General features: G+C 34.0%; 1 protein-coding gene across 8 annotated transcripts; it reads right to left on the bottom strand.

Moving 5' to 3' along the window:
- Window positions 1-9275: 9275 nt before the first annotated feature.
- Window positions 9276-23125, bottom strand: LOC114717503 (protein ENHANCED DOWNY MILDEW 2-like). Of its 8 annotated transcripts, none has more exons than XR_003737712.1 (8): window positions 22938-23125; window positions 22363-22542; window positions 18458-18550; window positions 16756-16797; window positions 15967-16077; window positions 10485-10555; window positions 10079-10390; window positions 9276-9964 (listed from the first exon to the last, which is right to left on the bottom strand). XR_003737712.1 is itself a non-coding variant. In XM_028902649.1 (7 exons), exons 4-7 carry the CDS (start codon window positions 10536-10538, stop codon window positions 9939-9941), a joined length of 297 nt encoding a protein of 98 aa, XP_028758482.1. In that variant the 5' UTR covers window positions 10539-10555; window positions 15967-16077; window positions 16756-16797; window positions 18458-18651; the 3' UTR covers window positions 9276-9938. The 8 variants fall into 8 exon arrangements, 3 of the variants coding, with proteins under 3 accessions (XP_028758482.1, XP_028758483.1, XP_028758481.1); XR_003737713.1 differs by lacking the exon at window positions 22938-23125 and adding an exon at window positions 22783-22869; XR_003737715.1 differs by lacking the exons at window positions 22363-22542; window positions 22938-23125 and adding an exon at window positions 21743-21828 and having other exon boundaries at window positions 18458-18563.
- Between the last annotated feature and the right edge of the window lie 228 nt (window positions 23126-23353).

The following is a 23353-nucleotide window of genomic DNA, read 5'->3' as shown; positions in this document are numbered from 1 at the left end:
TATTTGGATTGTGCTATTCCCTACCTCATAACATCCTATCATTAGAAACCCTCCTTCTCTCATCTTCTCTTAGATGCAACCTATCGTATACCACTCATATATCCATCTTTATATATCCTTTCACACTCAGAAACTTTTCACTTCAAATCTTCTTCTCTCATAAACCTTTTAATCCCACGTCTCTCTCTCAAAAAACCTATCAATGGCGTCTTTTCTCACTATCTGTTAAAACATCCTTCTTAAAACCCCTTTTAGTGTGCATTTGGAAGTATTACGGTTCAAATGAATCATGAAACAAGCCTATGCATTCAAATTTTGAAATTTGTTTTTCAGGTTACTGTTCACTAGGAAATTATGGATTTTCTGTCCAACATTGAAAATTCATTTAACTAATTATAAAAAAACTTGTATTATGGTGGTTCAAAATTATATTTGAAGCTCTTTCAATTCTATACAAGAAAAAAAATATAAGTCTGGACTTCACCCTTGCCAATTTGTACAGTTGATTGAGTGAAATTTACTGTTCATTTGGTAAAAACTATACTTTCCAGTTTCTCTACCTTAACTTTGAGTAGTCACATTCCATTTTAAACAATCTACCACTTTTTTTAAATCTCATGATGTGAACTTTAAGCATGCCAAATTTCATGAAATATCCTTGCTTTTACCCCTCAAAGTAGGTGTTCGGAAGTGAATTAGATATTCGAAAGCTTTACTTAGGCCTAAAAAATTAAAATTTTCCTTCAATCCCTTGGGTTACTATTCACTGTGTATTTTTCCAGATTACAGATCCAACTTTGAAAAATCATTACTAATTCTACAAAAATCATATGGAGGTGCTACAAATTTCTATTTGAAGCTCTTTCAATGCTCTTTAAGGAGAAAAAAAATATCAAACTAGACTTATCTATTGCCAATTCGTACAGTTTAATCCGTAAAGATTACTGTTTGTTTTGTAAATTCTAAAACTTCCAGATTTCTTGCATTAACTTTGGAAATTTGTATCTCTTAGTATACACATCCAAATAAGGTAAACTACCTATGTAATTAAATCATAGGATGCCTATCAAATTTCATGAATTAACTCATTCATTCAAGTCAAATCGGAGCTCAAAACTGATTGCTTCAAAACCTACGCTTTTCTCTTTACCTTTTCTTGCTGTAATTCTTTTTATTATTTTAGCGTGCATAACTTGGCTTCATTATTTTCCATTCATTCTAATACATTTCCCTTTATGCTAAAAACATTCTAAACAATTACATTGCATCATTGGCATCCATGAACACGATTTACACAATAGGAAAATTATACATTAATCCTTAATCTCATTCATTAACATCAATAATTCTCCACTCTCTTCTCCTTCCTTCTCATGCCATCATTGCCCATCATTGATTGACCTAAATGGTTAGCTAGGGAGGGGTGAGATTCGAAGGAATCTCAATAGCAAACAATACCATATTAATCATGCTAGATGGATGCTAATGCATTATATGCAACTTGCTTATTCTCTTGTTAATTAGTGACATATTAGCATGCTTAATGCAACCTACTTAATGTATGGCCATGGAGACATAATCTACTCATCATAAATAGCAATTACAACAGCCAAACCATGTCACAACAACATTCGAGAATCATGTACATATCAATACAGAAGCGTATAACATCAGGCAATGATAATAAGTAAGTTCACTACCTTGCACCATAAGTTTTCTCTTGTTCTTCAACTTGCTCCCTAAGCTTCCCAAACATCTAGCTTTCAGTCAACCACATCCAAACCTTCTCTTGGATGTCTTAAGATCCTAATCACAGCCACAAGGGTCACATTACTCACTAGGACCAAGATATCACACAAAGTTTAAGACTTGCTTCGCCGGTACTGTTCATCAATATTTCCAGAATTTTTGCTTAACTTTGAAAATTCATAATTAATTCCAAAAAAATTAAAACTAAGTGGTTCTAAGTCCTACTAAAATTTCCTTAAGTTATCTTTAAAGAAAAAATAGCTTTAGGAACCAATTATGTGTGAAACAGTACCAGAATTGTACGGAATTTCCTTCTGTACCAATAATCAAATCTGTTTCCAGATTTTAAACCCTAAATTTGAAAAATCACCAAAAATCGTACACATTTCTAAATGAAGTTTTCTGCCTATGGATTTAAATCTTAGAGAGTGTACTTTAATCATGCCAAATTTTAGAATCAGATACAAACAATAACTTAATTAAAATAGGCATCAAAACAGGTGCTAGAATTACCATATACCTTGATCTTGAAGCTTAAATCTTGTTCCTTCTTCTTAGCCTTCACCCCTACATTTTTCTCTAATTTTTGGTAGATTTTTTCCTCTAAAAATGCTTGCCAAAATGCTCTTCCAAGGTGGGATATTTATAGCCAAAACTTATGCCTTGAATGGACCTTTATGCCCTTGAAAGCTAGTAGAAATTGTAAGGGCAAACTTGGAACTTCAAGTGCACTTTTACATCATCAATACATCATCTTCTTAAATCATCCTTTTAGAAGAGAGCTAGATGGTACAAATCTAATGGAGAGGAAAAAAAGAATAGATCTTGGCCCTTGGATCAAACTTAGTCTCCAAATTTCCTTTCAATTTACTTGACTCATATTCATCCAACTTTTTTTAATGGCCTTCTAGAGCTTAAAAAATTCTTTTGTCTGCTCCATAAATTCTCTTTAATTTTAGAGAAGATCTATGAATTTTCTCAGGCCATAACACTTCCTTTAAGTCTTACATAAAAATCATTTATTAAAATGCCATTAACTAGCATACTTGAGCCTTTTATTTTATTCCAACCATTTTGCTAATCTTCTAGAAGTGAGACTAATTTTATAAATTATCATAGCTTTTAATTTTTCAAACCTCATTTTAATGTACATTTTTTATATCTCTTACTATCTCAAATAATTACCTCAATCAGTATACTTTTTTATTAGACCATAATCTTATAAATTCCATTTAGGTCGCCTTAAGGGTATTTTTATCATTTCTCTTCACAAAAGAATCTTAAAATATTATTTCTCATTTTTTAGAATTTTTTTGAAATTCTCTGTATATTTTCATTTTTACCCCTAGTAGCCGTAACTTTATGAAATTACGATTTGATTCCTGTTTGGACTTAACCTCATAAAACATCTTTTTGAGACTTCTAACTTAACCTTTGGCTTGTATCTAGCATCTTTTCTCTTTCTAGGCCTTTGAAACTCTCCTAAAATCTCAACATTACTTACACGTTTGCCCTCTAGTAACTTTCTTACTTTGCACTCTAGTCCCTGAAACTGCTTTGATTTCTTTTCTTACTTTTAGATTTATGCTCAGAGGGGCTTAGTACCCTGCCTATTTTGGGCTAGTTTTAAGGCTCCTAGGCCTAAAAATTAGGATGTGACATTTCACAAGCAGATTCAATCATTTTTCTCAATTTCACTCCGTTACAAATTCGTAGCTTATTTGGGGATTTATCCCTAAGCATTAATTCATAATTAATTCATATTCATTTATTTCTTTGCATACAATCATTCCAACATTGCATTATTCATTCTTATGCATCAACATGCTCAACCTTACATGCCATCATCATCATTTAACATTACATCTATTCACAATAATTACAACCCATAAAACTCAAGGCACATTTGTTCATAATTCTAACAAATACATGAGCGTTTCCTTTGCATCTCCATTCCTTTATCTTGCCTCTTGCTAATACAGCCCCTAGGTGGTGTATTTAACTATGAAAGGGGTGAGATTTTGGGAAAATTCTTAGTAGCAAACTACACCTATTATGCATGCTAGAATCGTGGATGACATGCTTGGCATTAAAATGACATTTTCTCGTGCATGTAAAATGTTATGCTTTCATGCTCAATATTTCATCCACATATGACCATGGATTATACAAGAAACAAAGCAACATGTCATCATGTATATATCAAAGCATTATCGAGCAAAATCAACACACAAGCATCTATCTCAAGCACACAAATAGGGTAAGTTCACTACCTTATAGCTTTAAACTTCCTCTTGTTCTTTCTAGCTTCCATTTGCTACCAACCTTAAGGTTTCTTGTTCAACCTTTGCTATTCCTCTTTCTTGATGTCTCATGGCCCTAAACGCATTAACACATCTTTATAATTTATTCATTAGAGCCATGGTGACAAACAACATCAATACTTGTTCTCTTTGAATCATATCAACTTCTAACTTTTGAGCTTAATTTTCTATCTTTTTAAAATTAATTTCATATTCTATTCCCATATAATTTTGCATGTAGAATCCATTTTCAAGTTCAAATTAAAACAAAATTCAACTCATTCCCCTTCAACCAAACTTGGCAGTACACTATAGGATTTTAGGGCAAAAATTCCATTTTCAATTCTATTACTTCCAAACTTACTTTCTCACCTTTACCCCATGTAATTTTTTATTCTAGATATATTGAAAGCACCAAAATCATCAAAATCCAACTCTAACTCAAAGCCTAAGTCTGGCCAAAAAATTACACAAGTCAAGGGAAGTTGGATTTCTTGCAAACTCAGCACCAAATCACTTGATTCTCATTCCTTTTAAACCTTTAAACATTATTTTAACATCAATTTCATCTTCCCCTTAACTTATAATTTTGTGCAGTATGTCCCTTTTTAGGGTTTCAAGCTTCTAAAATCCCAAAAAACCCATAATCAAGCTTAACAACAATAAAGGTAATAGAAACTACATCAAAAACTATGAACATATTTTGTTTTAGAGCTTGATCTTGCATGGTTTCTTTTTATCTTCTCCTCATTTCTCCCCCCTCATTCCTTGTGTTGGCCAAAAATCTTGCATAGAATGGGAGGAAGTGGTATTTATAAAGATTTACCTAAATCATAGCCCTTGATCTTGTGTATGTATTGCTTGATCTTGGCCATTCATTTAATCTCGTTGGCCATATGTCTCTTAGATTCTTGATTCTTGCCACCTAACCCTCTTAGATGTGCTCTTCAATCAACAGAAGTGCCACTTTATGGAACACATTACATGCCAACTATCACACATATGAAGAAATCATGATATTTTATTACTTAAATATATTCTTTCAAACTTAACCCTTAACAAAATGTATTATTTCATTCATATCCTCTTATTAAATTTAAATCAAAATAGGAAGGAAAATAGGGAGAAATTCATGCTCTCTCATACCCTTAGCTGTTCCTCCATCTATTTTATGATTTTACTTCGTATCGGGTACTTTTTTAGGTTGTAACTTACCCAGTAACCCTAGGACATGTTCTGATACCCTTTTTTTTCAATCACAATTAAGTTTAAATGGAATTATATAACATTTCTAGAGAGGAAGTGATGCTCTTCCCTTTGCTCATTCATTAAAATCTTGCATAGAATGGGAGGAAGTGGTATTTATAAAGATTTACCTAAATCATAGCCCTTGATCTTGTGTATGTATTGCTTGATCTTGGCCATTCATTTAATCTCGTTGGCCATATGTCTCTTAGATTCTTGATTCTTGCCACCTAACCCTCTTAGATGTGCTCTTCAATCAACAGAAGTGCCACTTTATGGAACACATTACATGCCAACTATCACACATATGAAGAAATCATGATATTTTATTACTTAAATATATTCTTTCAAACTTAACCCTTAACAAAATGTATTATTTCATTCATATCCTCTTATTAAATTTAAATCAAAATAGGAAGGAAAATAGGGAGAAATTCATGCTCTCTCATACCCTTAGCTGTTCCTCCATCTATTTTATGATTTTACTTCGTATCGGGTACTTTTTTAGGTTGTAACTTACCCAGTAACCCTAGGACATGTTCTGATACCCTTTTTTTTCAATCACAATTAAGTTTAAATGGAATTATATAACATTTCTAGAGAGGAAGTGATGCTCTTCCCTTTGCTCATTCATTAAAATCTTGCATAGAATGGGAGGAAGTGGTATTTATAAAGATTTACCTAAATCATAGCCCTTGATCTTGTGTATGTATTGCTTGATCTTGGCCATTCATTTAATCTCGTTGGCCATATGTCTCTTAGATTCTTGATTCTTGCCACCTAACCCTCTTAGATGTGCTCTTCAATCAACAGAAGTGCCACTTTATGGAACACATTACATGCCAACTATCACACATATGAAGAAATCATGATATTTTATTACTTAAATATATTCTTTCAAACTTAACCCTTAACAAAATGTATTATTTCATTCATATCCTCTTATTAAATTTAAATCAAAATAGGAAGGAAAATAGGGAGAAATTCATGCTCTCTCATACCCTTAGCTGTTCCTCCATCTATTTTATGATTTTACTTCGTATCGGGTACTTTTTTAGGTTGTAACTTACCCAGTAACCCTAGGACATATTCTGATACCCTTTTTTTTCAATCACAATTAAGTTTAAATGGAATTATATAACATGTCTAAAGAGGAAGTGATGCTCTTCCCTTTGCTCATTCATTAAAATATTTAATAATATCTATTTCAAAGTAAATTTGATTGAATTCTTTCAATCAGTTTCTAACTCCGAGAATTTGTCTCTGGGTACCAATACTACCTTTTCATCATAACAAATTTCTCTAATTTTTCTTAAGTCAAAAGTCAACCTATAAATAGTTTATTTTGACTTTTCTCAAATAGTGCATAAATAGGCTTTAAATTTTATTAAAATCAACCTCTTTGCTTTCTAGGGATGAAATTATTTTTAAAACCTGTTATAATTTCTCAAGTACTATTTTTTATTTTTCTCCAGTTACCTGAGACCTCCTCATATTTTAAATAATCCAATTTCAGCTAATGTTCATAATTAGCCCAAATCCTGGAATTTCATCAATTTGCTTGATGGGTATTTTTATCATTTTTAACCCTATATGAGCCTTAAAATCTCATTTCCCATTTTCTTAGAATTTTTTAGGATTTTTCTGGAATTTTCGGGCATAGTTTTTATCACTACCTTTTTTGACCCGAAATTTATCAAATTTACAATTAGCTCCTTGCTTGAGTCCAGCCTCAAGAGTCATCTCACCGAGGCTCTCAGCACAACCTTTAGCCCTTAATCATCTCTAATTCCTATACACGTTTCCAATAGACTTTATCAGAGTCTCTAACTTGTCTTTCTCTTGGCTCCAAAAAATCTTTGCTTTGCAATTTACTCCCTGAGAATCCTCTCGCCCTTCTAGGAAACTTCTGGAACTCCTACCAAAAAAAATCTGGTGGCCTACCCACTTCAAGTTAATACTAATACTTTTAGGCCCAAAATCTAGGACATTACATCTGTCCTCTCATAAGTGAGCACAAAAAAATTCAAAAGAGAAGTTCCCTTTGCTGTAACCCTCCATGATCCCTGTCTCCACCCTCTAAGTTCTTTCTATCAAGATTAAAGAACTCACCACCAACGTGCTAACTGTCCTAGAGCCAATTGAGGCTCTAACCAAAATAGCCTTCTCACACGAGGACAAAGTTAATGACCTTCAATCCTCATGTACCTAAACCCCTTTCAGATTATTCCAAAAAGGAGGAAGAAATCAGGAAGATCTAAACCAACAAGACCAAAAGGATAAAAGGAAAACAAAGGATTAATGAGTTATTGGCGAGGTTTTAAATCATTCTTGAATTGTTTTGATTAATGGATTAATTGTCTTTCGATATGTATTTCTGTTATGCTTGAATCTTTTCTGTTTGCATTATTATATTTCATGTATATTATCTTATGTGCTAATCTATTGCATCTAAGTTTTGTCATTATCAAAAAAGAAAAGAATGTTAGATCCAATATTTTAATGACAACAAAATTAGATAAATATTTGCTTTGTAGGAAATATATTAATGAAACTATAAATTAATAATAATGTTTTTTACTCTAATAGATTCAAAATACCTCAAAAGTCATTATTGACTTGAGTTTTGACTTGCATAAATTCCAAATTTGAACCCAGTTTCTTTTTTATTTTAAAAAAAAAAAGCCTCAAGTTCTATCTGAGTCTATTATATTGCATCTTGAGTATTTGACTCAAGTTCACCCCAAGTTCATCAAAGGTCAATATTGACTCTCTTTATATTCAAGTTACTTCAAAGTAGAGTTAAGAAAACGAGTCGTCCCTTCACTTCTTGACCCCAGTAGGCTGGACTATTGAAGCGAGTGTTCTAAAAAAGGGACATATTTACAAAGCCCAACCTTGAGCTTGTGGACTCGGGTTGGCCCACAAGCTTTTGGCCTGTTTAAGAAAAAAAAAATATTTCTAATAAAAATAAAATGACCAAATTACTTATGAAAAGTATTTTGTTCAAAAAGAATAGAAAGAAATTGGTATCATGAATTCTAGCTCCTAAGATATGTTAATCACTTTAACTTTATGTTTTCATAATAAATTTTTTCAAAGTTAATTTTCTCTAGACTTTTTTTCATGTTCTTTTTAACTTCTTAATAAGAACGTAACTTATAAAGAGAATGTTATCATACTAACTCACATGCTGCTTTTTTAAACTTGAAGATGTAAATTATTTTGGGTTTTTTTTTTTTTTAACTTTGAAGATGTAAATTATTTTTTTAATTTTAAATTAAAAATTTTATTTATATTAAAATAAAAAATTACTACTCAAGAAAAACAACTTCTGAATTGCAAATCTAAACCTTGTTTAGTAACGTAGTATTCATTTTTTATTCATAATGGTAGCTTTTAAAGTAAGATTAATAAATTATAGTGGTCTCATTTTATATTTATATTAATTTTTCACGTATAATTGTTTTTTAATCAAAAGTGACCTGCATAATTATGTAATTCCTATAACAGGAGAAGTTTAAAATTATAATTTTATCTGTTTTCTTAAAATATATTGAATGATTGTTGTGAGTGAGAGTTGTTTCTAAGGAAAAACACTATTATGTTTATTAGTTTAAAACACTATTATATTAATTTATATTAATTATAATATTCATACTATTATATTAGTTTAAAATTCTAAAGGTGAAAATCAAAAAGCAGATTTAAATAAACCAGCCTTTTTAAGCTCTACTTACCTTTAGACATCTCAATTCATAAACCAAACTCTTGTTTTAAACAAGCTTAAACAGCTAACCCGACAGGCTTAACTAGTTTTCCCAGCTCTACCTCAAAGTCTCAATAATATATTCAGAGCATCTGACTCAACAATACAAGTCAACTATGACACCATCCGAGTAACATTTCACTCTCCACGTTGTGATTTCACCGAGGAGGCAGGAGTTCGTTGACAGCGTATTCCAAGTCAAATCTAACTTGAATCCAGTATGGGTTATGAACTGAAAGATTATAACACTCTTTGCAGGAGTTCAAAGAAAGATTTGAGATTTAACAAGATTAAGATCTAAAAGTACTCCTATCAGAGGCATTAAATGCATCCAACCACTTCGGACTGAAACTTCAACGGAAAGTTTCATTTAATGCTCTACAGAAGTTCCAACGGTTGCATCTAACAGACAACTTCAAAGCTGCGCTACAGGTAGAAGTGATATTGAATGAAGTAAGAGAACACATGGAGAAGATACAAAAAAACATTCTCAAGTGCATATTCATAGCGAACATTCTCTCAAAGATTTATTGAGCAGTGTTCTCGTACCACATGATTCCCAAAGGCAAGATCATGAGACGAGATTTCTTCCTCACCCTCCTTCCTTGAAACCCGACTATCTTTGGGATCATAGTCTTGCTTTGGGGGGAAGGTCATGACCGAGTGTGAGATTGTCGCCATGATTACCATTCATAATATGATCAGCAAGTGAGATTTCATCAAATCTCTTTTCTATCAGCGCATCACATTCGCTGGGGACATTAGCATGCTTGTGGGCTATCGCCTTGTGTTTATTAGTCCAATCATGACGACTCCAAAGATAAGGTATAGGTCCCCTCATGTTCTATTGATCCATTTGTCTCCCATTAACATCAAGTGGTCCGGGGAGATAAAACGACTAGAGGGAAAGTACAGAAAAGGGAATCAGACTTCTGTCAGCCATGAAAGAACATTTATTATTGAAAAGTTAAAAATTCACCGCAATAATTACTAAAAGAAATCATTAATTTACCTTTCCTAACAGGAAGTTCTTATCCTCCCAAACAAGATCATATGGAGGTTGATTATTATCTAGCCTGCAGAAAAGGGAAGAATGTGACAAACAGAACAAAAGGCTTGTTTTGTTCAGTATGTAAGGAAACATCATTTGTCTTGAGAAAGGGAAAAGAAAAGTTGGTGGCAGCGAAGGGTTGGAAGACAAATACCTTTCTGTGTCTGGAGGAACAATAAGAATGAGGAGTTTAGGTTGAAACTCAAGAGCCTTCTTGACAAACATGTTAGCATCTTTTCCATGAACACCAAAAGGGGGATTGAGGCCCATAATCTGTTCCAGCATAAACGGAAAATATGGAGGGAACAAACTTGTGATTGACCCTTATGAATTTACACATTAAACCATGTGATGCAAGAATTCTCACCAATTTTGAACCCATAGGCAACTCCTTCAGTTTGACATCCATCCAGTTCCTCATTTCAAAATAAAATCATTCTGTTAAAACAAAGACACACAAAAAACATGATTAAGAACTCAAATTAACATAAGCAAGACCCAAAGATAGATCCTAGATTATATCAGCATTCACCACAAACGAGTTAGCAGGGGAACAGTGAGAAATTTCACGGAAGCTCTAGCATTTTTCCAAACATCATCCCCATAAACTATCTAAAAGCATTATAGCTTTCAAAACTACTCAGCAACTTTCACATTTGTTCACCAAATGATAAATAGATTTCACTTTGTGATATCAACAATTTTCAGGTCTTCAAAAATATCAATGTCGATCAAAAGAGACGTGGTCAATTTTTTTATGAATAGGTACTCATGCTACACTCAAATAATAATATATCCAAAGATTTGGCTTCAAAAATATCAATGTCGATCAAAAGAGCTCAATGGCGTCATGCAATCCATGTAGCTGACCCCATCTAGTGGGATAAGGCTTTATTATTGTTGTTGTACTCATGCTACACATACAAATGAAGTTGAGCTATGATATCTAACTCATGCATCCACCTAATTAAATGCTGTGAACTGACATGAATATTTTCCACAGTCTACAAGGAAAGGGCAAATCCCTTGAAATGTGAAGCATTGACACTTGACGGGATAAGAATTTCCAACATCACTCTCTTCCAAGTAACAAGGACATATCCATTAATATTTTCTTATGGGGTAGACATTGCACCCAATTAGTCCAAGCCCAAAAACTCCCACAGAAAGTTGAGTATCTATAAGGACATTCAAAGTAGAAAAGAAACTAGTAGAGTTTACTTGTAGCTTCAACAAGAATCTGGCTATGTTGAAAGTGAGTTGGGATATCATTGATTTCATAAATGTCTCTGCTTAAAGAATAAGAATAAGACAGGAGAGGATGAGGGACCAGCCAGAAGAATGATCTGTCTAGCACTTAGCTACCTTGTCAATGGTACATGAATATGAGAGAGAATTCCATTAGGTAGAAAATTATATGCGCTGGGAATTTGTGAAATTGCCAACCCCTTTACATATATAACACATATTCCGCTTATTTTCATCATATGAAGTTATACAGAGATTATATGATGGAATAGTATCCTCACGAAATAATATCAGATCCTATAATAATGACACAGATTACATTATCTACAACAATCAGAATATTCTTATATTTACAGTATCCCCTAAGTTGGCATATAAATGTTAATAATGCCCAACTTGTAACAATGATAGTCAATGCGAGCCCTATTATGAATTTTGTGAAAAGATCACCCAATTGATCTCTAGTCCTCACGTCCAGTAGAAATAGAGTTTTCTTGAATCTTAACCCAAATAAAGTGCAATCAATCTTGATATGCCTTGTGCATTCATGAAACAGAGTTAGAAGTTATGTGTAAAGCAGCATGACTATCACACCATAGCTTCGCCAATAATGAGGTTTTAATGCCAACCTCCTTCAATAATTGATATGTCCACATTATCTCACATATAGGTTATGCCACGATTCTGTACTCTAATTCTACACCAGACCATCATACCACATTTTGTTTCTTACACTTCTAGGACACCGAATTTCCACCCATAAAGACAATATCACATAATGTATCGTCTAGCAGCTGTGGATCCGCATAAGAAAAGACATACAATACCTGTGAACATAATTCCTATACAATGCATCACGGCCTAGGTTCCTAATATAAGACATGCTCTAAAGCTTTTCACTGATTAATAGATGGTGACGCCATGAACTGACTGAGCACATCAGGTAGGTGATATCAAGTTGAGTCATCGTGAGATAAATCAATTTCCCAGTTTGTTTCCAAAACCTCTTAGAATTTTCAAATAATTTGCTCTTATCAACATCAAGGTGTGGATTAGAGATCATAGAGAAAGTACATGGTATAGATCCTGGCTTTCATGTTTCCTTCTATAATCGAGAACATATATCCTCAGTGAAGGTAAAATGCCTTTCTCACTCCTCAAAACCTCAACTTCTAGGAAATACATTAATGGAATCACATCGTTTGTTTGGAAATCAAAGTGCAAAATGCATTTGAGCAGTGAATTCTCGAGGTGTTGCTACCTGCAATGACAATGTCCTCAATATACATGACTTGGAGAATCATGCTAGCATCTATTCTTTGATAGAACAGAGAATGGTCATACTTTTATTCATGGCAATTTTTTTAACCACAATATATAGGGGTTTCACTTTAAGCAATATAAAGACTTTTTTTTTTTTTTTTGGCAACATACTTTCCCATGATCCCCCAAAGTAACAAAGTCTGGTAGTTGCTCCATGGAGACTTCTCCGTGAAGATCACCATCCCATGTAAGAAGGCATTTTTTATATCCAATTGGTGGAGGTCCTAGCCATAAGTAGCTGCCATTGAGATAAAGAGGTGAGCCACAAAAAATAAAAAATAAAAAAATAAAAAGGCTTTGCAATGGATGAGAAAGTTTAGAGTAGTCAACCCAATGGGTTTGTGCATAACCTTAACACTAAGACGTGCCTTAAGACAATTAAGAGTACCATCAGCCTATGTTTTGTCAGCAAGCATGCATTTATACCGAATGACATACCTCACTATAGTAAATTCACAAAAGCCTACGTTGGAAGTACAACTTCGAGGCCAAAAAAGACAACCTACTAGCTCAAAACATACTAAGTGTATTTTGTTTTATTTTACTTATTCTTTTTTTATCTAATAGATTAGATATGATATTATTATTATCCAGGGTTTAGTTTCAAATTTACCCTAGTTATTTTTGGGCATCTAGTGCCCCATACATCTAGACTCTTATTCATTGAATAAGATATGAAGTCAATATATGAATTACTCAGCCTTTCATCATGGTATCAAACTCACGAATTATACAATCCTATTGAGAGTCAACTACACTAAAACAATCAATGCACGCGAAATGTTTCCCATGATTGTCCCAATTTGTGCGACTCTGCCCTCACACCCTCCTTCTAGTATGTGTTCCAATTCATGTCTCTTGGTCGCGTTCTGCTTTGCACATGTTCATTCCTATACACGTCTGTTCTATGAAGAAGGTCAAAGCTTCACAAAGACACATCATCTTCTCCATTTCAACTATCCTACACCTCTATCTATGCATCAACACAGCTACAAAGCCTTGCACACACTCCTTCTTCCCCTATGAACTTCTTGAGATAAGTTCTCTACTTCTATTTTATGTGCACTCGTTCTATTCCCCTCCTTGCATTCATGACCAACACGCCTCAATTTGGCAGGTACAAAGTGTTTAATATTGAACCTATGGCATCGACAATCACCCTAGTAGCACATCCTAGCCATCGAGTTCAAACAACTTATCCAATCTAATTATTGGTTATAAACATAACAAAGACAATTAGCTCTAATGATCTTAATCCTTTCTCATGTTCATTTGAGACAAATGTAAAGAGGAGTATCTTGATGTCAAAGCCTTGCCTCTCATCCTATGAATCCAAAACTAGCAACATGGCGAGTAGAGAACAATCAAGTCATGTCATGGTTGGTTCACTCTATGACGCTTGGCATTAGATGCAAGTTCATGTTTGTGTACTATGATATTTGGGACACTGCTTTGGAATTGTACTCTTCTGCTTCAAATACAATAGTCCTATTTCAAATCAAAAGTTTTCTTCATGAACTTAAACAAGAAAAAGAAGGATAACAAAAAGAAGCCCAAAAAATTTGCGACCATCAACTCCAATTAACAAGGGTAGGTACTAGTGACTTGTTAGGAAATTAATTTACCTCACTCACATTAAACTAGACATAGCCTATGCGATTAGCATGATAAGTCAATTCTCAAATGAGCCAAATAAAAAGCATTTGACAACTATCTATAGAACTCTGCATTATCTGAAATTAACCCTGAGACAGATTTTTCTTTTAGGAAAAAAAATTACACAGGGAGGTCAAAATATACACTAATGTTAGTTAGGAGGCCCTATTACTGAAAGAAGATCAAGTTCATGCTACTGCATTTTTGTTTGAGGTAACTTAGTGACTTTGCAAAGCAAGAAGCAATCAGTAGTGTCATGCAACAGCATTGCATTAGAACTTAGAGCACTGGCTCTAGAGATCTATGAGAGGATCTAGCTCAAAAGACTGATAAAGCTAAAAATAAATCTTGAGTCCTATGAAACGTTTTAGCGATAATATGGTGATTATTTGGATTGTCAAGAATCCAATTCACCACGATAAAATGAAAGACATGAAGATTGACTGCCATTTCATCAAAGAGAAGACTGATGCAAAGGTGATTGAAGTGATATACATCCCCAATAGTTAGCAGCAAATAGCTGGTACTGTAACTAAAGCTTTAGCAACTGAGAGGAATGAAGAGCCGATAAGCAAGTTCAAAATGATGGACATCTATTTGCCAATTTGAGAGAGTGTGTTGAAGGCAAGGCTTTAAGGTCCAAAAAGAGAGCCCACCAGCTTCATCCAACTAGTTTCAAAATATTCAAATGTGTTATATTTTATTTTACTTATCTTATCCTTTTCTTATCTAATTAATAGATTAGATATGATATTATCATTATCTAGGATTTAGTTTCTGATTTACCCTAGCTAATTTTGGGTATTCAATGCGCTGTATATGTAGACTCTTATTCATTGAATAAAATATGAAGCTAAGACGTAAGTTACTCAACCTTCATCAGTCCAAGTACTAGCAGGGTCAAGGGCCATCATCTCTTCTTCCATTGCAGCATGTCAATCTAGGTGAGCTAAGGCTTCATGGATAGTTTCAAACATTGAGATAGGGCAAAGCATGTGGAGATTGACTGCCAGTTTATCACCAAAAAGGTTAAGGCAAGGGGACAGCATGTCAATCTAGGTGAGCGAAGGCTTCATGGATAGTTTCAAACATTGAGATAGGGCAAAGTATGTGGAGATTGACTGCCAGTTTATCACCAAAAAGGTTAAGGCAAGGGGATAGTATCATATATACCTTAAAGCTCAAGTAACCAACCTACTCACAAGGAGTCTTCCTTGTGGATTTTGAAACACTTATTGGCAAGCTAAGCATGGAGAATATCTACCTCTTGGCTAGAGGGTATGCGTTAAAAGCCACAAGCCCAAGGCCCATGGAAGTCATCGCACTTTCTCTAGGGTTTTAACATGTTGCTCTTATCCTATTTAATTGGTAGAATTTATTTGTTATCCTTTTGTCCTTCATTTAATCAGTTTTATTTATCTTATTCTTTTTAGAGATAATTAGATAGCTTTAGATTTATCTATCTAAAGCTAAAGAGGCAGGCTTGTTGCCTTTTTATATACACTATTTCAATCAATTATAGTAACAGACTTAGAGTTCTTAGCTGATTTTGTCGAAAGGCATCATGATTTATACTAAATTATAAGAAATATGCCATAACAAACTCCCAAATGCAAGTTCACCTTTGTTGGAAGTGAATCGTGGTTTTTGTAAAAGCATTTCTTCCCTGTTTCTTCCAGCTTTTTGTTCATCAGGATGCTAAAAAAATTAGCACCATAGCAGAAGTCCACAATCTGAACATCAGTAAATATTAATGAGATATTCAACACTAAATAATAGTAGTTAATGTGCATATGCATTTTGAGAGTAAAAGAAAGGCAAAGAACAAATTAATTTACAGAATAAAAAATGCAAATAAAAGACAACTATATAAAACCACCGCTATGGATTTTTTTTTTTTTTTTTAAAACAAAGATCTATAGTTCTTACGACTAATAGCATAAATAAAATTCACAAGTTCTTAAGTATATAAATGTACAAAAACAAAATGAAAAATAGAACCAAGTTCTTAAGTAATCGTCCAAAGATTTACGGTAGTTACAAAAGATTACTAATAGACTATTTAAATTAAGAACAAAAATCATGTCAATTGTCAAGGAAGCCGAGGATAGTTAGATGTCAGCAGCAACTACTCCCCAAAGTAGAACAGGAACAAAATCGAAAGAAATCAATTGATTAGCAGAAATTTCCTACTACAACTCAAAATGAAGATACAGCATTATAATGTCAGGTCCTCTTGAGATTTAAAGAACCAAACTAAAAATTTCAGGTATCTAAAACCCTTATGTAAAAGGAAAAATACACAAAGCAATGGTTCATTCAAATAAAATCTGATCATGGCTACGGGAAAAAATATGCAAATTAAATTTTTAAAAAAAGGGCCAAATAAACACACCAATATAAATACTTACCATATCACCACCTTGGACATACCAATGGCGCCTATCAACAATCTGCACACACAAGAATGAACCTTTAAGTAGTATTTAATAGATGTAATAATGAATTGTAAAATTTTAATGGAAGTAATTATAAATTTTAAAATGTATACAGATGGTATACGAAACTAAACAGAGACTATTAAAAGCTCAAATCATGAAGTTTGGATTGCAGAGTTAGAAGCAGATCATATGACTATTAATGCCACACATATTAGGAACTTCAGCCTTGTTCTGGTCATAAAACTGTTAAAGTTGCTTATGGTGAAAGATTGGAAGTTCAAAGAATTGGCAATGTTGCAATCAGTGATAAATTTATTACCAACAATGTTAAGTTTGATCCTAGATTAGATTGCAATCAATAAATAAAGCAAAATCACGTAAAAAATTAACACGAGAGGCACAAATCACATACACTGGTAATAAAATTGGAATTGTATGGTTTATATGCTCAGCTTGAGGGCTTGATAGCTTAGTATTTACTGTTTCTGTTTACCTATTTAGGCCCGCCATCGGGATCTCACACCAAACACATCATGAGCTAAACAACCTCAGCATCTCTTGATCAGGGTTTCTCTCTTTACATTTTTTTCAATATGCTTTGTAGTCTGATTTATTAATATTTGTCCTTATTTAGATTACTTATCCCATCTATCTTACTATGATTATCATCACATTCACTACTGTTATATTATTTCAGCATTCATCCTTATCTTATGTTGACTAGATTTGACCTAGATTTACACTAAATTCTTCTCTCGCTATATCTTCACGCAGGCCAAGTAGTATATCTATATAGGGAGATTTGGTATGAAGTCACAAGGAATGAACATTGTTAGAGCCGAACTCTAATGGGCCTTGGGCTCAAAACCCTGGGTTTAGTCCTAGGTTTTTTCCTTTGCTGCAAGTCTGTTTAGTTAGGTAGTTACTATGTTTTAGTTTTTAAATTTTGATTCTCACATTATCTAGGCTAGAATATCTCCTATTATCTTGGAGATTCCCTTCTCTTAGGTTGCCTCTCTTTTCCTATTTGTTTCCGCTGTACACTCTGATTGAGCAAGCAATAAGAATTATTATTCAGCCTTCATGGTATCAGCGGAATGATAAACAGCCCAGGACTAAATGCCGATGACCTTGGCCCTCAAGAGCCTTGTCTCCATAACTATACACCGCCTTAATAGACAAAACTATATACAATAGGCTGCCAGCGTTTATTTGTTCGTGATGGGTAAAAACAAGTTTGGTTGACTAGATTGGTTACTTGCAGGGCCGGCCTGTTTAGGCATTCAGCCCATTAGGGCTGGCCTTTTTAGACCCGTTTTCAATTTGAGCAGCAAAATCACAAGCCCAGCCCTCGTAATTTTATTTCCCAGCTCCAGATATCATCACTTTGTTGCTGGACATTAATTATATAGAACAAAATACCTATTTTACACAAAATTTACAATACCCATTCATAGGCTGCACGTTGAAATGAACAATACTAAATGGAAATAGCAATCATACATGCAATTCAGTATGTTTTGCCCAACCTAATCTAACATCACTCACAAAGAGTGTGAGTGAACAAAAAAACGGATAGAAATATGAAAGCACAAACACAATAATTACAAGAAAATATTTAAGGTGCACAGTGATTGATGAGATTAAGTTGAGTAGAAGCATGAGTTCATACCTCTTCAAGTTTTTCCACTTGTGTAAAATGGCGACCGTGGGATGTGTATCATTTACCATATGAAATAGGTGCAAGATACACTATCCATTTATCCTACAAAAGGTCACTGGAAAATGTTATGGCAAATTTTAGAGCCAATGCCAAAAAGCATCTTGTGAAGGGAAAGCATGTAAGGGAAAAAGACGGAATGAAGTATCTATTGTTAGGATTATAGTTTTGATGATAACAAAGTTAGATTAATTGAGTTAAGTATGTTGATCGATCATCTGATCGATCAAACGTTTATCGCTAAGGTTACAGATAAGTGTTCAAGTGTAAATCAGTTTTATAGTAGGTATTTTGATCGAAGAACTATTCGATAAGTGGTTAATCGATAAAATGATCGATTATCATTAACATGGAAATCACAAAAGGTTACGGTTAATTATCGATCAACTGATCGATAACATCAGATAAACAATTGAGTTATTGATAAAGAGAGCCAAATCTGAAGTGCATTTATCAATCACATGTTCGATAAATCAGTTATCAATAACGAATTCGATAAGAGGTAACACTCTACTCGTTCTGTATATTAATTCTGTTATCCATCATATTTTCGATCATTTACTTATCAAACACATAATCGAACATTATGCTCTAACCCTCTGGATGCAAGAAGCCATCATAACTGCTGAATCGATAACATTATCGATCAGAAAGTTATCGATCACATGATCGATAATCAATGTTTTTATCTACTCATATTTAGTTTTTCTGCAACCAAATTATCGATAACATTATCGATAATTTATCTTGTCTGCATAGTACCTTTTCACATAACTTGATCGATAAAGAGTCTAAGTATTGCTATCTTCACATTAACTTATGTTGAACCATTTTTTTCGATCACCTAATCGATCATTGACTTTTCGATAATATGATCGATCATCCAATTTCCTGAAACTCATGTTTTCACAAAACGTGATCGATAATCAGTTTCTTTACCTTACAGGATTAAATTTCTTTTCTCACTTTATCGATCACTTGTTCGAATATTCATTGATCGATCACCTGTTCGATCATTCCAGATAGACTGTGTTTTTCGCTAAATATATTCTTACTCATGGTTTATCGATAACCTTATCCATCATCCATTTATCGATAATTTGTTCGATCATCAATGACTGAAGTTTCATTTCTGTAACATTTGAATTATCGATAATCTGTTCGATCAACAAGTGTTCGATCACTTGTTCGATCATGGAACGATTTCCGTTTACCATGATAATTCTTAAAGTCAATGATCCAACACTTGATCGATAATATTGATGAACTGATTCAAAAAGCTTTCACTCTATTTATCGATAACCTGATTGATCAACAAGTAATCGATCACCACTTCGATCAAGCATATCCAAAATGTTTTTCTGCTCTTTTTACAGATAAATCACTTCGTCCAAAATCATTGAATGATAAATTCGTTATCTCTTCTTTGTTCATGACTAAAGCCTACACCGCAAGACTTACTTGTTTAAAGCTTAAAATATGCAAATTACTGAGAAAGAATACAACGGCTCTTCAACGGGACTACGTAGACTGCAACCTACAGTGTCAGAAGCTCAGACGCATTAATGGCAGAACCGTTGAAACCAGCGAAACACGCAAACGGAGTCACAACGGCTAGAAGTTCTTCCGTCTAACGACTACTTAACGATATCAACTATAAAAGGCGCGAAGAAGCATTAATGAAGAGATGGAATACCGGAACTACCACCTGTGATTATTAAGTCTAGCATTCAATACTCTGTTTTCCGCAATACTACTGAGCGTCAGTGTTCATCATTAATTTCACTCTGTAAGAGAGTCGATAACTACTCTTCATTAATTACTATTGAGTGATACTCAAGAGTGTGGACTCTTGAGAGGGCTTGTATCCTTACGGGAGTAAGGGGGAGTGATTGAGCGATTCAATTACTGTACCGAGACACCAAGAGCCCTGTCGATCTTGGAAGATAGTGAAATACTCAGAGATGTTCTGAGGACTGGACGTAGGTCAAATCATTAAGACCGAACCAGTATAAATCTTGTGTCTTCCCTCTGCAGTGAAATCTCTCCTGACTCTGACTCTCTGTTTTTCAATACTGTCTCGTTTTAATTCTAAATTTTTGTAACTCACCCAATTCACCCCCTCTTGGGTGAGATTGATTCTAACATCTATTGCCATATTAATGACCCGTTAAAAAAATCATCTGCAATAAAAAATAAATTGAGTATAGCACTTCCTTACTAGAATAATAACCAAACAATTATAATGGATTAATAGCAGATCACTATCATGCAGTCACATATTAACAATGAAGGGCTTGAGCAAGCTTCTAATAATACCCATCTATGTACAAATAGACATAGTAGCAATCTGCTTTTTGATCAAGGGGGAAAAAGAGATAATGAAGTGACAGTTTAAACCTATGCATAATAATAATAAAAATAATAAACAATAAGTGTGCCCATCTCTTCAACAAGCTAGTTAACACAGTTGAGAGAGATTAATGGGAAAAAGTTTTCTTCATGAGATTTTTGGATCATTAATTGGCTGTAAGAATGGGAATATCCCCGAAATAATTGCACCTGACCATATTAAAGTTCTTTCTAAAACCAAATAATGACTTTCCCATGATCAAATCCTCAAACCTCCAACATATAAGGATAGCAGAAGGAACACTACAGATATTTCAATATAATTTTACTAATGAGCACATAATTGTTACACAAAGCAAAATAATCATATATTTATTAAATTGAGCTTCACCAAAACATACAGAACCACAGAAACCAATGAACTACGCAACATTCTGTTGAATGCCCAAAGGCCCAAGTCCACTCCACTACCCTGAGTTTCATTTATCTCCATTTATCCTATTATTTTAATCTATTATGCTATTTATTATTGGCAGAGCTCATGCTGGAAGATAATGCATAGCAAGCTTTGAGGCCCAAAGGCATCGCCCAAATCTCTTAGTTTACGATATTTTTATCTACTAATTAGAACATTAAATAGGATATTCAAATTGGATAAAATCTGTTTAGATTTGCAGACACCTTGACGCATCATAGAGTTTTGACGTCCTATATGTATCCTTTGATTAATAAATAAGATATTCAAATTAGATGTGTGCAAAGTCCTTCAGCCAAGTGACTGAAACATAAACAGCGAAGCTATCTCATACCCAAGAGGAGCAAACAGAGACAATAAAGAACGAGGAGGGAGAAGAAACTAAAGGCGGCTGAAAAGGAAGAGCATACAATGATAGCTTAGGAGGAGTAACAGTGGATGCTGACAGAATCCAACGATCAAAAAGGTTGGGAGCTCTGTTTTGAATCGCTTGATGCTTACATTTATAGCTTCCCTAGCATTTTTTGCATATATTTTTGCATACCCAAAGTAAACTATTTATTGTGGAATGTTGGGTTCTGGATAAGAAGACTCTCTTGCCCTTAAATGACTGGGACCCACCTTTATTGCTGTAATTGCTAATGTAACCCTCTCTGTTATTGCACTATGGCACATTTCCCTGTAACTCTGCCCTAACTGCAGTATTTTTTATATATATTTATTTATGCCTTGTTTTAACTTGCATGATATGTTTATACACACAGTCTCTTGAAATTTCAAAGTCTTGCATCTGCTACCACGACCCAAGCATGTTTAGTCTTTACATCCCAAGACAACAGTTTAATAAGAAAAAATAAGGTTATTCTTCTATCAAGCAGCAATTATTTTAAGTAGAAAGAAAAACAAATGAATCTAGTTCCAAACCATATTTATTACATAAGTGTTTCAAAATTGAGGAATGACGAAGAGAAGAATGAATTCTAATTTCACAGTTCACCAGCAAACTGTTTATGACAAGGGATAGTAAAACCTGGGACACTTGCCCACTTTCGCCATTTGTATCCTCAGATTCACTCCATTGAATTGGCAATACAGAAAATGAAACAGGCTCTTTCTCATCATCTTCCAAATGGTAATTTGACACAGATTGTGGACGAACTTTGGCCTCATCATCCGAAGACGCCATACCCCTATTCACCCCAAATTCTCTCTGCATGCACAAACGAAACACTAAACAAGTAAAGATTTTTTGGCCAAAATAAACACTACTATTTCCCACTGAGACACAGCCATAGAAGTTTATAATCAAATCAAAGCCCTCCCCAAGAACTAAAAGCGGTAAACGACGATAATTCGAGATAACAGTCAACGGCATCGCTGTAGGAAATAAAATATAAAATCGGGTCGAGGAATGAAAAACATTCATAAACCAAGAATCATCGAACCCTACACTCGAACCATTTTGGGAGGAACTGCAATGCGTGCGTGCATGAACCAATACGTATGAAATCAGCAACCCCTCGTCTCTAAAACAATATTTCTGAAGCACTAAGGACACAGAAGAGAAAACGCGAAAGAGGAATGTGAAGTGGGATTATAGTGTACCTCGTAGTACAGCCACAAAGCGAGACCCCTTAACAGAACGCAGCCCCTGCAGAATTTGGCTGCGCGTTTGATTCTTCAGAAAGGGAGAAAGAGTGAAGCAGACGATGCCGAAGGCAGGTGAAGGTTATAAACTCAAACCGCAGCAACGGGAAGAATCCGCTTCGGCTACGCGTTGCATCCCACAAGAACCAAATTTCCACTTGGAATTGGCATGCCGTCCCTTTTTTAATCTTTACCTGGACGTTCAGCGACATTCATATCATCAGACCTTTTATGTAGGCATCCATGGATTAAAATATATGTTTTCAAATAAACATGTATTGTATAAAATAATTAAAAAATGATAAATAAAGAAATCAAAAAATATGATATTCTAAATTAGACATGTAAGAGTTAAAAATGACAGAGAAACAAAT

Source organism: Neltuma alba, unplaced genomic scaffold (genome assembly GCF_004799145.2).
Source record: "Neltuma alba isolate B1F8T4 unplaced genomic scaffold, ASM479914v2 tig00011740_pilon, whole genome shotgun sequence".
NCBI lineage: Eukaryota > Viridiplantae > Streptophyta > Magnoliopsida > Fabales > Fabaceae > Neltuma > Neltuma alba.
The sequence above is the reverse complement of the archived record's forward strand: the minus strand, read 5'-3'. Positions and strand labels throughout refer to the sequence as shown.